The 16,142-nt window shown below is 36.2% G+C and overlaps 1 protein-coding gene across 12 annotated transcripts in view; it reads right to left on the bottom strand.

The window, feature by feature from the left end:
- Nucleotides 1-8,302: 8,302 nt before the first annotated feature.
- The window catches only part of LOC123875723 (transient receptor potential cation channel trpm), a 244,813-nt gene continuing 236,973 nt past the window's right edge, over nucleotides 8,303-16,142 (bottom strand). For 7 of the 12 annotated variants that reach the window (XM_045921722.1, XM_045921719.1, XM_045921727.1 and 4 more), the window contains 6 exons: nucleotides 15,435-15,606; nucleotides 14,564-14,737; nucleotides 12,090-12,257; nucleotides 11,227-11,345; nucleotides 10,166-10,337; nucleotides 8,303-9,349 (listed from right to left, as the gene is read on the bottom strand). In XM_045921722.1, the coding sequence (XP_045777678.1) occupies nucleotides 10,168-10,337; nucleotides 11,227-11,345; nucleotides 12,090-12,257; nucleotides 14,564-14,737; nucleotides 15,435-15,606 (803 nt within the window). In that variant the 3' untranslated portion in view covers nucleotides 8,303-9,349; nucleotides 10,166-10,167. The remainder of the gene's footprint in view (nucleotides 9,350-10,165; nucleotides 10,338-11,226; nucleotides 11,346-12,089; nucleotides 12,258-14,563; nucleotides 14,738-15,434; nucleotides 15,607-16,142) is intronic. The other 5 variants (XM_045921720.1, XM_045921731.1, XM_045921730.1 and 2 more) reach the window with 3 other exon arrangements.

Here is a 16,142-nt window from a genome sequence, read left to right as displayed (position 1 = left end):
AAATTAAGAAGAAAAAGAATGTCATACCTGCTTCATTCTTAATTCTAATATTTTGCATTGTGAAGTTGTTTTGAATGTTTTGAAAGTATTTATTAATTACAGACTTTTTACAATTTTTTTTTTAATATTTGTTCGATTTTATCTATAAATGGAAGATATTGAAAACGATGCCGAAAAATCCCTACAACAGGAAGAGACACATGATCGCATGGCTGTCCATCGCCCTGTACGCAACGCAACAGCACAAGACGAAGAATCCTTTCATGGTTACGTAGTCGACCCTGTAAGCAACGGCGATGGTACTACAATAACTGTTATAGATGGACTTAAAACAGTTGGCTTTCAGGTTGCTGACGACGAAAACCTAGATGTAACAGTAAAAAACTTATATACTGGTGATAAGGTTGTGAAGATCAAAAACCTAGAATCGCAACCAGGTACCAGTAATGGAAAACTTTTGGTAAAAAACCGCCCACGAAAACGCAGATACGAACAATCTCGATCAGCGATACCAAGAGAGTCAAAAGCAAAAGCTTTAAAAATAATACGTGGTTTACTTAATCCAGTAAAGAGTACTGGTGTTAAAACACCGAAGAGCACCCGTGAGGGTTCTAAAGTCAAGACAAAGTCGAGCAGGTCAGTGCGGTCGTACAAAAAGCAGTGTGAATGCAATAAAACTGCTTTCAGATATGAAGATACGTCGGATAGTTCATCGACTGATAGCAGCGTTTGTCAGGGTTGCCGTCGTAAACACTAATCTAAAGAACTAACTATGATAATTCAGTGAAGCTAGTGTGGTTTGAAGGGGATCGTGCCATACTTACAGAATATCGGGGCGCTGCTGAGTCTGTCAACTGTTTCTTGAAAATTATGGATGGACGGAAAATACTTTGCATAGCTAATATTTTATCCTTGTTGTGTTTGTTCTAATTCTACAAAAATTATATTTAAAATGTATTGAATCAAGGTATTAGATATTATTATTTCTAGCTAAGACGTCATAACATGGAGTAACTTTTTTATGCTTTTCCCTTCTCTAAGATCTAGATCCGGGAGTGAACTTTGAGTTTGCTCAGATTTAAGACACTGTTAAAACGAGACATAAATCTGTCTCGTTTTGACTGAAAGAAAGAAAAGATTCGAAGCCTAAGGGCCGGCGCACATGTGGCGGAGCGCAGCGCAGAGCATGCCCGCGAAGTTTTCTATCTATCTAATCAATCTAATCGCGTGACACATTACGCGAATTTGTACCAGAGAATGCGCGAGCACACGCGAGGCTGCGCGCGGATGTACGAGTATCCGCACGGATGAACAATTGATTTTAGATATTATTTCAATGAGGACAATGTCGATAATATTTTGACAGTGAAAAATACTCTGCGCTGCGTTCCGCTATATGTGCGCCGGCCCTTATTTCTGACGCATTAATACTACTAAATTACATAGATACAAAATTACGGAATAGGTCAACTGCCGGGCTTTATTATCCGACCGACCAAAATTGCGTGTACTATCCCATGAAATATTCCCGCTTATCTCGCTAACTACGTCGGAACAAGAAAATATTTGTACTAAAAAGGCAGGGTGGTTGTGTTGTGAACGTTATAAGGAAGTATAAGATAATAACCACCTAACATGAAATGGACCAGTTTATTTGGAAAATAAGAAGATTTACCTCATAATGTACCTAGACGAGTTGATGTTAGCATGTAAATAAAACAAATGAAACCTGTTTTGCTCATCTTAAGGTCTGTCTGTCTGCTACCTTTTCATGGCTCATCTGTTTACCCATTTTGACGATTAGTAGAGAGTTGCATCCAAGAGAGGGACGTAAGCTACTTTTTATGCCGGAAAATCAAAAGTTTCCGTGGGATTTTAAAAAACCTAAGTCTACGCGGACAAAGTCGGAAAATCATACCTACTTATATATTAGAATATAGGTACTTCTTAATGAGGTCATATTCCCAACATAAAGCATCATCATTCAAGATTTATTTCAGTACAAGCTAGACTGCGATCTCACCTGGTGGTAAGTGTTGGTGCAGCCCAAGGATAGAAGCGGACCAACTTGGCAGGGGTATGGCGGTTTCATTTAACCCATACCCCTTATCGATTTCTACGCGGCATCGCACCGACACTAACCTTCAGATCTATAGAGTGCACTTTGACTTTGCTCAAACTTAACAGGGCTCTCTCCGTCACTCGTTTCATACAATCGTAGTTCCAAATATTCTAGAAACTAATATCTGTGTCTGTGGTGTTTTAGATTTTTCTAAAAATATTTAGTTTTAAAATTACAGGGGCTCAAAGATTTGTATGTAAATTTTTAAGACCGCGTAACTTTGAAACCGAATATTTTAACAGAAATCTGGAAAACCACAGACATAGATATTAGTTTCTAGAATATGTCTGCAAAATTTCTATTCAAATGAAATTGGAACTACGTTTGTATGAAACGAGTGACAGAGACAGCCCTCTTAAGACACTGTTAAAACGAGGCAGCGTTATAATGCCTTGCATATAAATCTGTCTCGTAAAGTCAAAGTGCTCTCTATAGATTTTATCCTAAATCGCTCGGCGGCACGACTTTGTAGATAGGAATAGGCGGGTGGTGTAAAATAAAAGATGAAATTTTTTATCACAAATATATTTTATTGTATCATGGTACAATAATTACATAACACAGACATAGTACCTACTATCACTCTGAGAAATAGTTGTGTCTATTAAGAAATCCCAATAAGGACAGAATACGTTTGAGATGGCTAAGAGCTGATGGAAAAAATAGAATACTACTTCATGAAAGCTGAAACTTTATAACTAACTAAATATATGTTCTTGACAAACCTTTGAGAACAATACATAATGGAGAACTCTTAGGCATGCAGGCTTCCTCACGATGTTTGCCTTCTCCGTTAAAGCAAGTGACATTTACCTGGGTATTTGGGGGGGGGGACGTATTTGCTTGAAACGCAAATAAGTCCCCCCCCCCCCTATTTTAGTGTCTCCCCATAATTTTCCACCAACTCTTGAACCATAATGGCTTAAAAATTTAAAACATTGTGTACTAAAAGCAAAATCGATTATGTAGAATCAATTTATTACAATATTAAGTTGTGCTACCATTAAAATATTAAAGTATAAGGTCACCTTTCCAGCATAAGCGTAGCGATAAATATAATATGTAGGTACTACATACTTTAAATATCGTACTGTGTGATATGTTTATAATATAATCGTCCATGATTATAATATATTATGTAATTAAGCCAATTTAATTTAATTTTAAAAATATACAACGAAAATATCATGATATTGCACAAAGTAACTGGTAGGAACTAGGAAGGGATTGATAAAGTTATCAGAAAGTATCATTAAATTGTAACTATAACAACGCAAATCATATAATTATTATTATTTTGATACATTATTCACTCACAAATATCGTGCAATAGATTTGAAATAAACGTTGCATTAAAATTAAAAAAAATTGGCAGTCAGAGTGGACTGCCAACAGAAGTTAAAACTTAAAATCATACAATAACAGTGGTTGTTTTCAGATTTTAAAATTAATTGTAGTATTAAAAATTAAAATTTCATTATTTTTAAACTAAAACCACTAACATTAGTATAGTTCACGTTCATCGGCACTCCAATCACTATTAATATTAGCATGTTGACACTTTTTGAAGTTTTTACCCATTCCAAAGTCGCTCAACGCGCCTAAAGAAAGTTTCACTTCAATAATAATTGTAAGTACTTAACCATCTTTAAAGAAAAGTGAGCTATTAAAGGTGGATAAAGTGACTCTAAAATGACCCAAGTAGACCTTTAGAGACATAAATAGACTTTTATTTAGGTATGGGTCATTGAATACAACCACAGGGATAAATTGCCATTCAATAAAAACATAGGTCTCAAAGACTTCTGAATGGTTCACTCATCCTTATTCGATCTGCCTGGATTTAGTATTAGATAATGATCTCCATGCAAGTACTACGCACTAGACGGATAATTTCGAACAAAAAAAAACATTGTGGGCCGCAACCCGTTTACGCTTACAACATAATAGCCAGTATTAACACTAATATAAAAAACGGATTCATTAGATGGGTAGAGTGCGTCGTATATAGAAGTCATAGATGACGAAAGCTATGGCCCTCCCATCAAACAGTCATTTCATTTGATATAAAACAACACTTTCACATTTACATAATAATTATTTACATTTATAAATGATTTTTGCTTAATTTATTATATCAAATATTCTTATTTTATAAAGAAAAACGCGTTCAACTAGTTAAAATTGATAATTTGCAATAAATACTCAATGGTTTTCGTTTTAATTTTATTTATTTAACAACTGGAACGTAATTATTGCATTATTATCATTATATACACAGATAAAAAAATACAAGTAAGTCATTAATAATAATTATGTGAATTTCATTTACATATTTTTAAAAGCACCTCTTAGTTAAAAATTTATTCCTATTACTTTTTAATTATTTGCTTAAACATACGCATAGTAAAACCAATAAAAATAATAGTAAAAAGACAGATAACGGGATATATAAATTGTTCATTTATAATTATTATATTTTATGTTATTTATACATTATATATTATAAGTTATATTTAGTTGGTGTAAACTAAAAACTTTTAAAAGAGAACATTTCATTTATCAATTTTTATTTTATAAACAACAATATAAAATATTTAGCAAATATACAAAATTATTCATTTGATTATCATTTAATATTTATATACAAAGGGGTGAAAATTATTTTGCTGTACGTGTGTATATGTATAATTTGCACGAATATTTGGTTTAATTGAACACATTGTGATGAAATAATTATTATAAAATAAAACTCTTACTTTATACCTATGAACGGTTGGTTCATATATCAGATATCTTGATGTATAATAAAATATATAGAGCTGTGCAAAGTCAACACTATACAAAAATTATAACTTTTAAAATAACATAAGTACATATTATTTCTTGTTTTTATATGACAAAAAATAAATTCTGGTTCATATACACTACTTATCGTGTTATATATTATGATATAGTATTATACATAAGAGAATATTTATGTAGTACCATATCGTGCTACGGATGTGCCAGGGCCATGACTTGTCAAAAATAATTGCATACACGTTACGTTAAAAATTAAAATGTATCAAATTATATTTTTTTACAGATTATGGCTCTGCAACATCTCTGACAAGTTCCTATACTCTGCAAATATTCTTGTTGGAAATGGTTAAAAGTTATGACAAGTTCAAAGCTTGTTCTAGAATCTAGTAGAACTTTAAAAAACGACAGTAAAATATTTATGTAGCATTAATTTGATAATTACAAAATGATTATGTTTTGAATCAATTATTGCACTAATACCAGATACTGTACAGATTTTTTCGATATGTAAAATATTAAGAATTCTTAAGTACATACAAAGTACATTACAGTAAATTTTTAGAAAAAAGAGCTAAGTTTTTCAAAAGCGTTATTTTTAGATAAAAATCTTAAGAAGAGATCTGGAAAAATTATCATCTTATTGTTTTAATTCTATTAAACAGCTTAAGTACTATATACAAATCTTAAGGCTGACTATCCAGATTTATGCGAAGACAACTGAGCTAGCTGATCTTATTGATTTATTTTTCTAGTTAACCGCTCATTTTCGCCATTTTTTTTGTTGCCAGCTAATCTAGAGGTGTTTAACAAAATTTTTTGAATATTCCTTAATTAATTCACTCATTTACCTGGTCACATGCGATTTTAGTCCTAACCTCTACAACAATTTTAAGTTCTATGCCGATTTTATATGTTATATAGGATATTATTTACATCGTGAGCACTACATTTTGTATTGTCATTGTCTAGGGTATATCTTATTATGTACAAGAATCATCAATAACAGTAGTTTTACAATGTACAGTGTCAATTCCTTTTTACAATAGGTAAAGTATGAGATTTAAAATTTGTGTAAAGTGTAAATGTTACACGGAAATTTTGAATTTGCATGTAACAGAAATAGTGATAGTTATGAAAAGAGATGTTATTGGAAGCTTGTAAATATATACAAAGAACAAAAACAATGCATGAGTTTTTAACGCTTCATATCGCTGGAGATTTTGGTGGAACGTCAACCTAATTCTGAAAATAGGCAAAAAACTCATGTCAGTTTAAAACAAAGGTCTGCAGATTGAGCTTTAACCAACATTTTAATAAAAAAGGTATTGTTAAGTACAGATTAATGAGAAAAATCTTGTTGAACAAAGTTTCCAGAATAGTGTGAAATCTTAAAATGACTCACAGAAAAAATCTAAACACAAAATTCCACAGGCAAATACTGGTAATCTAACATTTTCTTTAGTCAAATATAGAAAAATCTTATTAGAGCTTTCTTCAGAAATAAATCTACCTTTATCACTTTTATAGCTATAAAATGAATGCTTGTAATAAATATTCAAGTACGCCTTGTGAATGTCTGTAAATCTTGGTTATTTATTTGGATTTATTACGTTTAGATTTTTAGGAAACAAAAGCGTTCATATTAGATTCGATTTTTTAAAGATTATTGCATACTAGCTGACGCCCGCGACTTCGTCCGCGTGGATTTAGGTTTTTCGAAATCCTGTGGGAACTCTTTGGTTTTCCGGGATAAAAAGTAGCCTATGTGCTAATCCAGGATATTATCTATCTCCATTCTGAATTTCAGCCAAATCCGTCCAGTAGTTTTTGCGTGAAGGAGTAACAAACATACACAAACATACACACACACACACACACACACACACATACAAACTTTCGCCTTTATAATATTAGTGTGACTACCGCAAGAGCCGCAGGTGAAACCGCAAGACTGCAGCTGATGTCTTAGATATTCCTTCAGTGTATCCGATTCTCTCAATTCGTGCAGCTGAAGTCATATCCATTTTTTGTACTTAAAACGCACTTAGTGCGTCTATTGCGTCAGTGTGCGATCAACGAACGTAAGTTACGATACGATTTTTGTAATGGTTCGTTAGGTCGCTATGTAACGGAAATTGTTTCACTAAAATCTTTATTGGAGATGATCGAGACAATAATTCAATTTACGCTTGAAATCAAATGAATAGACCGATTCGAGTTTGAACAATGTTGTATCAGACTTATTGGACAGTGATTTGTTTCTTTATAAAATGTTTTTTTATTTATTACTAGCCGATGCCCGCGACTTCGCCCGCGTGGATTTAGGTTTTTCGAAATCCCGTGGGAACTCTTTGATTTTCCGGGATAAAAAGTAGCCTATGTGCTAATCCAGGATATTATCTATCTTCATTCCAAATTTCAGCCAAATCCGTTCAGTAGTTTTTGCGTGAAAGAGTAACAAACAAACATACACACACACACACACATACAAACTTTCGCCTTTATAATATTAGTGTGATTTAAATCAATATTGTAGCTTGGCTTTTTATGGAAATTGTAAACTAATTTTGAAGATTCAAAGGGCGTTGCGATTACAATACGTGATTTTTAACGTTCAATATTATCCTGTTAGGCCGCGAATTCGTACACCTGTAAGTTTTCCTCACGTAAGTAGCTTACGTAATTAATTCACAACTATGCTAAGGTGTAGATTTTTTTTTAAATATTAGCCATGCTAATCATGACTAATACTCTCCTTTCCCCTCCAATTAAGCGTAAAGCTTGTGCCAGGAGTGGGTACGACAATAGTGCAACGGGTGGGGTTTGAACCGCCGACCTTTCGGAATTCAGTCCGCTCCTCAACCGTTGAGGCTTAATGTACCTACTTATAAGTGTTTACATTAGTAAGTTTGTCGTAAGGTAATCATGTAAGCTACTTACATGAGTAAAACTTACAAGAGTATCCACGGCCTTAGTGACAAAGCCAATATTTTTTCTAATACAACAAAGAAAGTGATAGATAAAATTATGATATGAATATGAAAAGAGAAATGTGTTCAATTCAGTCTATTTTCCACAAGCTGTGACTAATATTATTTGTACGCGTCAGCGCGTCTTTTTTCCTTTATTCTGCAGGTAGCGTAGATTTGCCCGCGAAGATAAGTGTGCGTTGTCACTTTGATAAGTAGGGATCGCCGGTTTTCTATGCGAACTTTTTAAAAATTCAATATATTTCATTCTGTTTTTCTTCACTGTGACATTGTTAATTATTAAACATAACTATTTTGTGAAAATAAATAAGTAGAAATAGATTATGATAGAAGTAAATAGGTGCACAAAAATAATTAAGTAAGTATTTAAAAGCACCATGTTTTAAATGTTGTTTTCTTGTTAACGATTTTTGCTAATCAAGCTTAAAAATATGAATTATCCTTTACAATTAATTTTTAATTTACAATTTTCCTAATGGTCTTTGTGGGATTACAAAAGGGTTTTTGGTTAAAAACATGCCATTTTCTGTAGGCGAAGTGGGAAAAAGGGGTTTTATAATGGCGTTCGTAATAAGAGATGTTTTAACGCACAGTATTCAACACTGCATAATTATATTTAATTACATTAATAATAGGGGTAAAGTCAGACCCCGTTAACAATATTAAAACCGTTTTTCAGTAGGTATAAGACTCCTTTCACACGGCATTTACATCGCACTTTATTTGCAGGATTACCGAATACCTATGTAGTATACATTAGACTCTACCATACAATGAGTATAGAAGAGCCACTACGTATTCAGTAAGATTCATTACAAAAATAAAACGTGCGGTGCTAATGCCGTGTGAAAGGATTATTATCCTGAAAAAATCTGCAGTGTTAATGCCGTTAACGGGGTCTGACTTTGCCTATATTATTGATGTAATGCCGCGTGAAACCAGATCTTACCAAATACGTAGTTAGTTGCGTAAACATTGAATATAGAACCGTTCGCACGATTATAACTGTATCTATACTTTTTTACAGTACAAACAACGTGTAAATGGTCCTATACTTAAAGTAGTTACTACGTGTTCGGTAAGATTTAACCTGCGAAAAACGTACGTTTTAAATGCCGGGAGAACGGAGTCTTACAGGTTAGAGATTATACAGCTCGGAGCACGCAACGTACTTCTATTCTATGGTACGTTTGTAGAAGCACGTCCAGTAAAAACAGACACAAATTTCAAGGTCCTATTACAATTGATCAGTTTTAAAATTTCATTGTCTTTAAAATAATAAATAATATAATTTAAAATAATAAAATAATTGCAATTTTTTGGCGATTTCGCTGTAGTGTCTCTTAAGTATTTTTTTAAAGTTTTGGTCATTATTATTGTAGAGCATATCTTCTATTAATTGCTTCCTAAACTTAACTTTTCTGGAACATACCTGGAAAAGAATTTTTTTTATTTAATTTAACCTAACTTTGGAGATCCTTAAGATAGCTTTTAGATGGTGACAAGCCTTTGACTGCAATTTCAGTGCAGGTCAAGTAGTAGTTTCAGTCAGACAATGCATTGAATCCAAAGCAAAAACAGCTGGCAAGAAACTTGGCACTTGAAAGTCAAGCGTAACTTCACACCGGAATAGCTTCTAACCATATACCAAGCTCAAGTTTGATCGTGCATGGAGTACTGCAGCCATTTGTGGGATGGCTCTGCAAAGTGCCGGCTTGATGCACTCAAGCTTGAGCTTGACTTGAGCTTGAGGCTTGGTTTTGGTGGATAGTTGTGCTAGAAGAATCATTGATGACCAAGCACCCCGTCAGTTTTAAGCCCCCAAAGTTTAGAACATCAGTGCAAGGTTGTCTGCCTGTTGGTATTCTACAAGGTATATTTCGGAGAGTGCTATTTGATCTAGTTTCCCCTTTGCCATTCTACTATCGGACCGTGCGGCTTCGTATATCTGCACCTCTGTATAGTCGAAATTCCACTAATACTAACACGCACTGCTAGAATGTGGAATTCCCTTCCGGCTTCTACCAGTAAAATATTGGGACCTTCAAAAGAGAGTGAATTTGCATCTTCTAGCAAGGCGCGCTCCACCTTTAGCTACATTATTATTAGATATACCTACTATTCGATGTGATCGTAGTCAAGCGCATATCTATGTATTAATTAAAGAAATCGGTTCATTTCGCCTCCTTGCCGATGCGAGAAGAAACCGCGTACCCGTAAGGAGGGTCGTAGGCCCTGGTTGTCTTACTTCTAGCACATGGTTTCCGGCCTGGCCGGCTGGGGCGCGGGCGTGGGTTGCGGCGCCTCGGCAGAGCGCTGTCGTGGCAGCTGTGAGGAGTCCAGCACGATGGAGGGCCGCGGTGGGAGGTTCTCGCTCACCATGTGCGAGAGAGACAGCTCGCTTGAGGCGTTTGTATCACCTGTCAGAATAATTTATCTTTAGAGCCTGATTAAAATGCCTTCTACGCTGAAATAGCAGTGATTGACAGGCATCAACATTTTGAAAAGATATTGGGTTTAAAATAATAGTTATTGACATTTTTACGCAATTAGATTAAGATATTCGTATTGAACTTTTCAATGTTGTTAACAAGTATAAATTAATTTATAACACCCCCGACAAATGAAGGTTACAGTAACTAGAAAAGAACTGATAACTTTCAAACGGCTGAACCGATTTTCTTGGATTATAGCTAAGAACACTCTCGATCAAGCCACCTTTCAAACAAAAAAAAAACTAAATTAAAATCGGTTCATTAGTTTAGGAGCTACAATGCTGCTTATAACACCCCTCTTTTTGGGTCGGGGATTAAAAATAAACAATAATTCCGATGACTACCTATTTTCTGCAATAGTCGGAATGCTCTTTTTATTAAAAACGAACCTAGGACGTATCTCGCGATAGAATATTAACGAGTTTCTGCTTACTTTTATTTTCTGCTGCAATTTCTGCCGTCATAAAAGGAAGGTTATTATCTATTATGCAAACGACCTGTTGCTATTATAGTTCCGCGTTGGCGTAAATGAAAAGGTGCTATATTTTCAACAACGTTAATTTCTTTGAACATCTCGACTTCATGGATTTGCTCGACTTTTATTAGTTTGTAGCGTAGGTAGGTACCTATTGCGTAAAACATTTGCATTCTTACAAGATTTTAAGAATTAAAATTTCAACTATTAAATATACCTAAGCTTACAGACTTACAGATTGTTAGCGCCCACCGAGATTTTTGTCTCTATCATTTGTATTGGATTATGTAACAGAGAGAGCGCTATACCTACAAACTTCACAGCAGTTGGCAGGTTTACCTGACGGTTGTCTCGGAACTGGCAGCAGCACTTCTCCGCAAGTGTCATCGCCCAGTAGCGGCTGCAGCGGCGAGGGTAGGTCACGAGTGTCGATAGCTGACGATCTTCGAAGCGAATGCCTGAATTAAATAAATAAATACCCTTTATTCAACCAAAATACAAAAGAGCACCATATTAATTTATTAAATAACACCTCAGTATGTTTACAGCAACGCCAAATCGCATACTGAGTCAATGGTACATTAAAAACACCTAATTCTTGGTGCTGAGCAATCGGGTCGTTGAGCAATGTAAAAATTGTCCTTGTTATATAGGCTCCGGAGAAACAAGGAGCCGACAATTGTTTATATTCCATGGTTCCTCGAGATCAGGTTAAGGCGGATACCATGACGTATAAATTATTCATTTTAAATTCAGATCCATTCATCATACACCTAAAAAAATGTAGATGATAATAATTTTCGGCATGTTTCGACTCTCCCTGGCTTCCTCTTCGTATCTGAACTCAAGAGTTACCTACCTGTGTGAAAGGGTATGTGTAAGCGTGGATAAGCGTGGTAGTCTGGGGCGGCGTGGGCTCCTCCGCACTGGTGCTCACACACCCACTGACCTCTCCCTCCCCAGCCTCCTCATCCTCGTATCTGGATTCTAGAGCTGCCTGTGGGTGAGGTGGGAGTATTTGCTCTTACCTTTGGTGCGGCAGTCTCCTATCGCTGACGGTGAGCAGCGTGGTAGTCTGGGGCGGCGTGGGCTCCTCCGCACTGGTGTTGACCCACCCGCTGACCTCTCCCTCCCCAGCCTCCTCATCCTCGTATCTGGATTCTAGAGATGCTTGTGGGTGAGGTGGGAGTATTTCCTCTTACCTTTGGTGCGGCAGTCTCCTATCGCTGACGGTGAGCAGCGTGGTAGTCTGGGGCGGCGTGGGCTCCTCCGCACTGGTGTTGACGCACACGCTGATGCTGACGCCGCTGACCTCTCCCTCCCCAGCCTCCTCCTCCTCGTATCTGCCCAGGACAGACTCCATTTCTAGGCTACAGTTCAGATTGCTCCCATGTATTTATTCTCCCATTAGTATTTATGTTAGTAGCAATGACTGATTTTATGTGTTAGTTATTATCTATTCCACATGAATATTTTAATCCGAGTTTCCTAAACATTCTATTCTTTACAGCGTTGCGATACTTTCCCTCTTATTTCTGGACGAACGAATTTTGTGAGTCCTGTGGTCCATTAACCATAAGCATAATTATAGCATTTTATTATTGATATGGATTATCATATCATTAGGTAAATGTTACTTTTTCTGCAACCGTGTCATTAAGCATACTCGAAATTTTAGCGGAAGTTTCAGCCAATTGAAAGGGAATACGAAAATCGCAAAGTAATTGTCAATGTTAGGTGCGGGGACCTCTGAAGGTAAAGCAAAAAGATATGTAGGTACTAGAACACATGCTTTTTACATCCTTATTAGTAAATTTTTGGCAGTTTGTACTCAAAGCGGAGATGAAAACCACCAAGATGCAATGATATGGCATTAAATATTCGTGACCCGGTCAACCCTTTACCTACCTATATGTTGAGTAGGTAGATTATAATAACATGCCGTTATAATGAAAATTTCATGTAGGTATTCATAAGCTATTGAATAATCTCTGTATTGTATTTTGTGTTTAATAAGGCTTAATAAGGCTTTTGTGTTAAGTGGCTGTTTTAGGGTGCATAAACGTATCCACCCTAAAACAGCCACTTTAGGGTGTAGACTCGTATACATGCATCCATCTCTCCACCTTATTAACGGAATTTGCTTATTATTTTTAGTCCGGGGTGATAAACGGACATATTATGTAACCGAGTAACCCTAGGGTGCTGTTTAGGGTGGATAAAGGTAATAAGCGATAAGTTACAGCCCAAAAGTATTGTGTCATTTATATGCAGAAGAAAATACATGGAACAGACTCAACTGTTTTTATTTACTACTTAGTTTATAGGGTGTATACTCGGACACGTATTTACACCTTAGGATGGCTATTTAGGGTGGATAAACGATAAACTCCACCTCATTATATGCGAATACACGTGGCCGAGTATACACCCTAGACACCCTAAGGTGTTATTTTAGGAGGATAAACGTAATAAGCGATAAGTGATAAGTTACAGGACAAAGTGTTGTGTCATTTGTATGCAGAAGAAAATACATGGACTCAACTGTTTTAATTTATTTACTACCTAGTTAAATTTTAATTTACAAAAAGTGATAAGGTTTCATAAACAACAAAGATAAATATTTATTAGAACTAAGCTGATGAAAAACCACTAAAGAAACAGTGAAATGATTACCAACATTATAATAACTGATTTGCCTAATGGGAAAATTGATAAATAAATTAGTTTCAATCAAATCCGTGGCATACTTATCTGTCATAACGATATGAAAGGATAAATAAAATAAGAAAGAAATAGGTATTCCATAAAAATATGACTGTAATAAAAGTTTTATTAATTTATTTGCTTTCTATGAAAAAACCCAAACACTAATAGCGTCTGTTTTGTTACAGGACCTCGAAAAAACAGAGCTTTGATGTTTTTTTACTTTACTATTCCGGGTAAACCAATATTCAGCTAAAAAAACTTATTGAACGCGGTTTATCCGCTAGGGAACTATGTTGCTTCGGAACATAGAGGTACCTTGTTAAAGCAAACGAAAACACAATGAGTTCTACTCTATTGAATCCCGTGTGAAACTTTTCTTAATGCTCATGCTAGGATAGGTGATTTGAGATTTGAAATGAAACAGTGATTTTTTCTATATAAATGTTGGAATCAACGCTCGAAGCTCTTCCAGATTCGATTGGTCAAATAACGGTTAGTTACGGTCAAAACTTTGAAAGTCTTGGACATCTCCAAGAGCCCAATTTTTAGTCAAACTTCTTGGCAATAGGTAAACCTTAGATAGACTAGGCAAACCTAATAGAGCCAGAATTTCAGCTGCGCCCGTACTTTCCATTGACCTTTTAACATGAAATTTGGCAGGTAGATAGTTTTTATAGCACAAGTAAAGAAAAAATCCAAAAGCGGTGACTTCGTGGTTACATTACAGAACAAAATTAATTTACCTACTAAAGCACATAATATACTCGTAGATGGCGCAGTTCGTCATTGACTTGCAGTGCTCTACATAAAACTGTTAGGTATATCTACGATAGATCTATGGTACGATGGTAAGGAACCCTTCGTATGCGAGTCCAACTCGCACTTGACCGGGTTTTTTTGTGAACTATTTTGTATTTGTGTTAAAACAAAACTTTTAGTATCAGATAGGTAAATCAAATAGCCATACCGACGCTGTATAAGGTTCTCCATGATGATGTAGTCATCTTCCTCGGCGCCTCGCAAGTGTTCCTTCTCCATGAACAACGCGAACTCCGGGTTGGACATTTCGCTGGCGTGCCTTCGACGCGTCGATGGTGACGACGCGTGGTTGGGTGACAGGAGACGAGTCGTGATAGGTGTTCTGGGAGGCAAAAGTTCGTATTGATCAAAAGTAATGACTACCCACACTATATACTCGTAGTTACTTAAAAAAAAATATTTTCATAAACCGAACGTGGGTTTTGTTGTTCTTACCTACGACTGTCTAAAGATGCAGTGTAATGTTTTTATCACACTAATATTACAAAGGCGAAAGTATATGCGTATGTGTGTATGTGTGTGTGTATATGTTTGTTACTCCTTCACGCAAAAACTTCGTGACAGATTAGGCTGAAATTTTAAATGGAGATAGATCATATCTTGGATTAGCACTTTTATCCCGGAAAATCGACACGGGATTTCGAAAAACTTAAATCCACGCGGACGAAGTCGCGGGCATCAGCTAGTATAAAATGTTCACGAAATGCTACAGCTTTTTCACAATTTTGATGTTATGTTGTCTTCTATTATACTACAAAGCATATTATACAATCGAAGATTATGTAAATGTTAAAAAAGCATGGATTTGACTCGCTCCAGCAATGCGCGGGGCTGCAATTGCTTGTATAGTATGGAATACTATTGTAAATTGAACAATTGAAAAGAGCAACCGCCGAGTTTCTTGCTGGTTCTTATCGGCAGGAACGGCATGGTTAATTATTCTGACGCTTCAAAAGCACTTGTAAAAGTCTACTTGAATAAAAATCTATTCTATTCTATAGTACAATACTATGGATTACCTCGGCGTATGTGGCGGTGAGAACAGCCCATACACGGTCTCCAGCTCGTCAGTAATGCTGGTGTACTCGTGCATGGCTAGCAGCAGGGATCTAGGGGCGCCCCCCACTCGGGTGCGACCCGACGGCACGCCGGTCGCGCCTCCCGTCGCCTCCCAGCCTGATTGAGGACCTGCTGCCAAGTTGAGAATTCCTCATATTAATCAAAAATACCAAGCTTTTGAACCTATTCTATGGCAAATTTTCTGTTCATCATCATCATCATTCAATAGACTCATATTGCTAGACATAAGTCTCTTGTAGAGATAATATGGCGGAGCGCAGCGCAGAGCATTTCAGAGAGTCAAAATATTATCGACATTGTCCTCATTGAAATAATATCCATAATCAATTGTGCATCCGTGCGGATACTCACGCATCCGCGCGCAGTCCCGCGCGTGCTCGCGCATTCTCTGGTACAAATTCGTGTAATGTGTCACGCGATTAGAAAACTTCGCGGGCATGCTCTGCGCTACGCTCCTATGTATGTACGCTTTTATGTGCGCTGGCCCTAAAAGAGAGGTTTTCTCACGCTGCGCTTTCCGGTACGAGGTTGCCATTCAGACACCTTGGGACTCAAACTTTCGGGTTTACTTTAAAGCGCCGGCCTCACAGGCCGTGTATGCGTCGGGTAAGCGTTGACGTAGCACGTACCATTGCGTTGTAATGTAT

This window comes from Maniola jurtina, chromosome 20 (genome assembly GCF_905333055.1).
Source record: "Maniola jurtina chromosome 20, ilManJurt1.1, whole genome shotgun sequence".
Taxonomy (NCBI): Eukaryota; Metazoa; Arthropoda; class Insecta; order Lepidoptera; family Nymphalidae; genus Maniola; species Maniola jurtina.
This window is presented reverse-complemented; position numbering and strand designations above follow the sequence as displayed.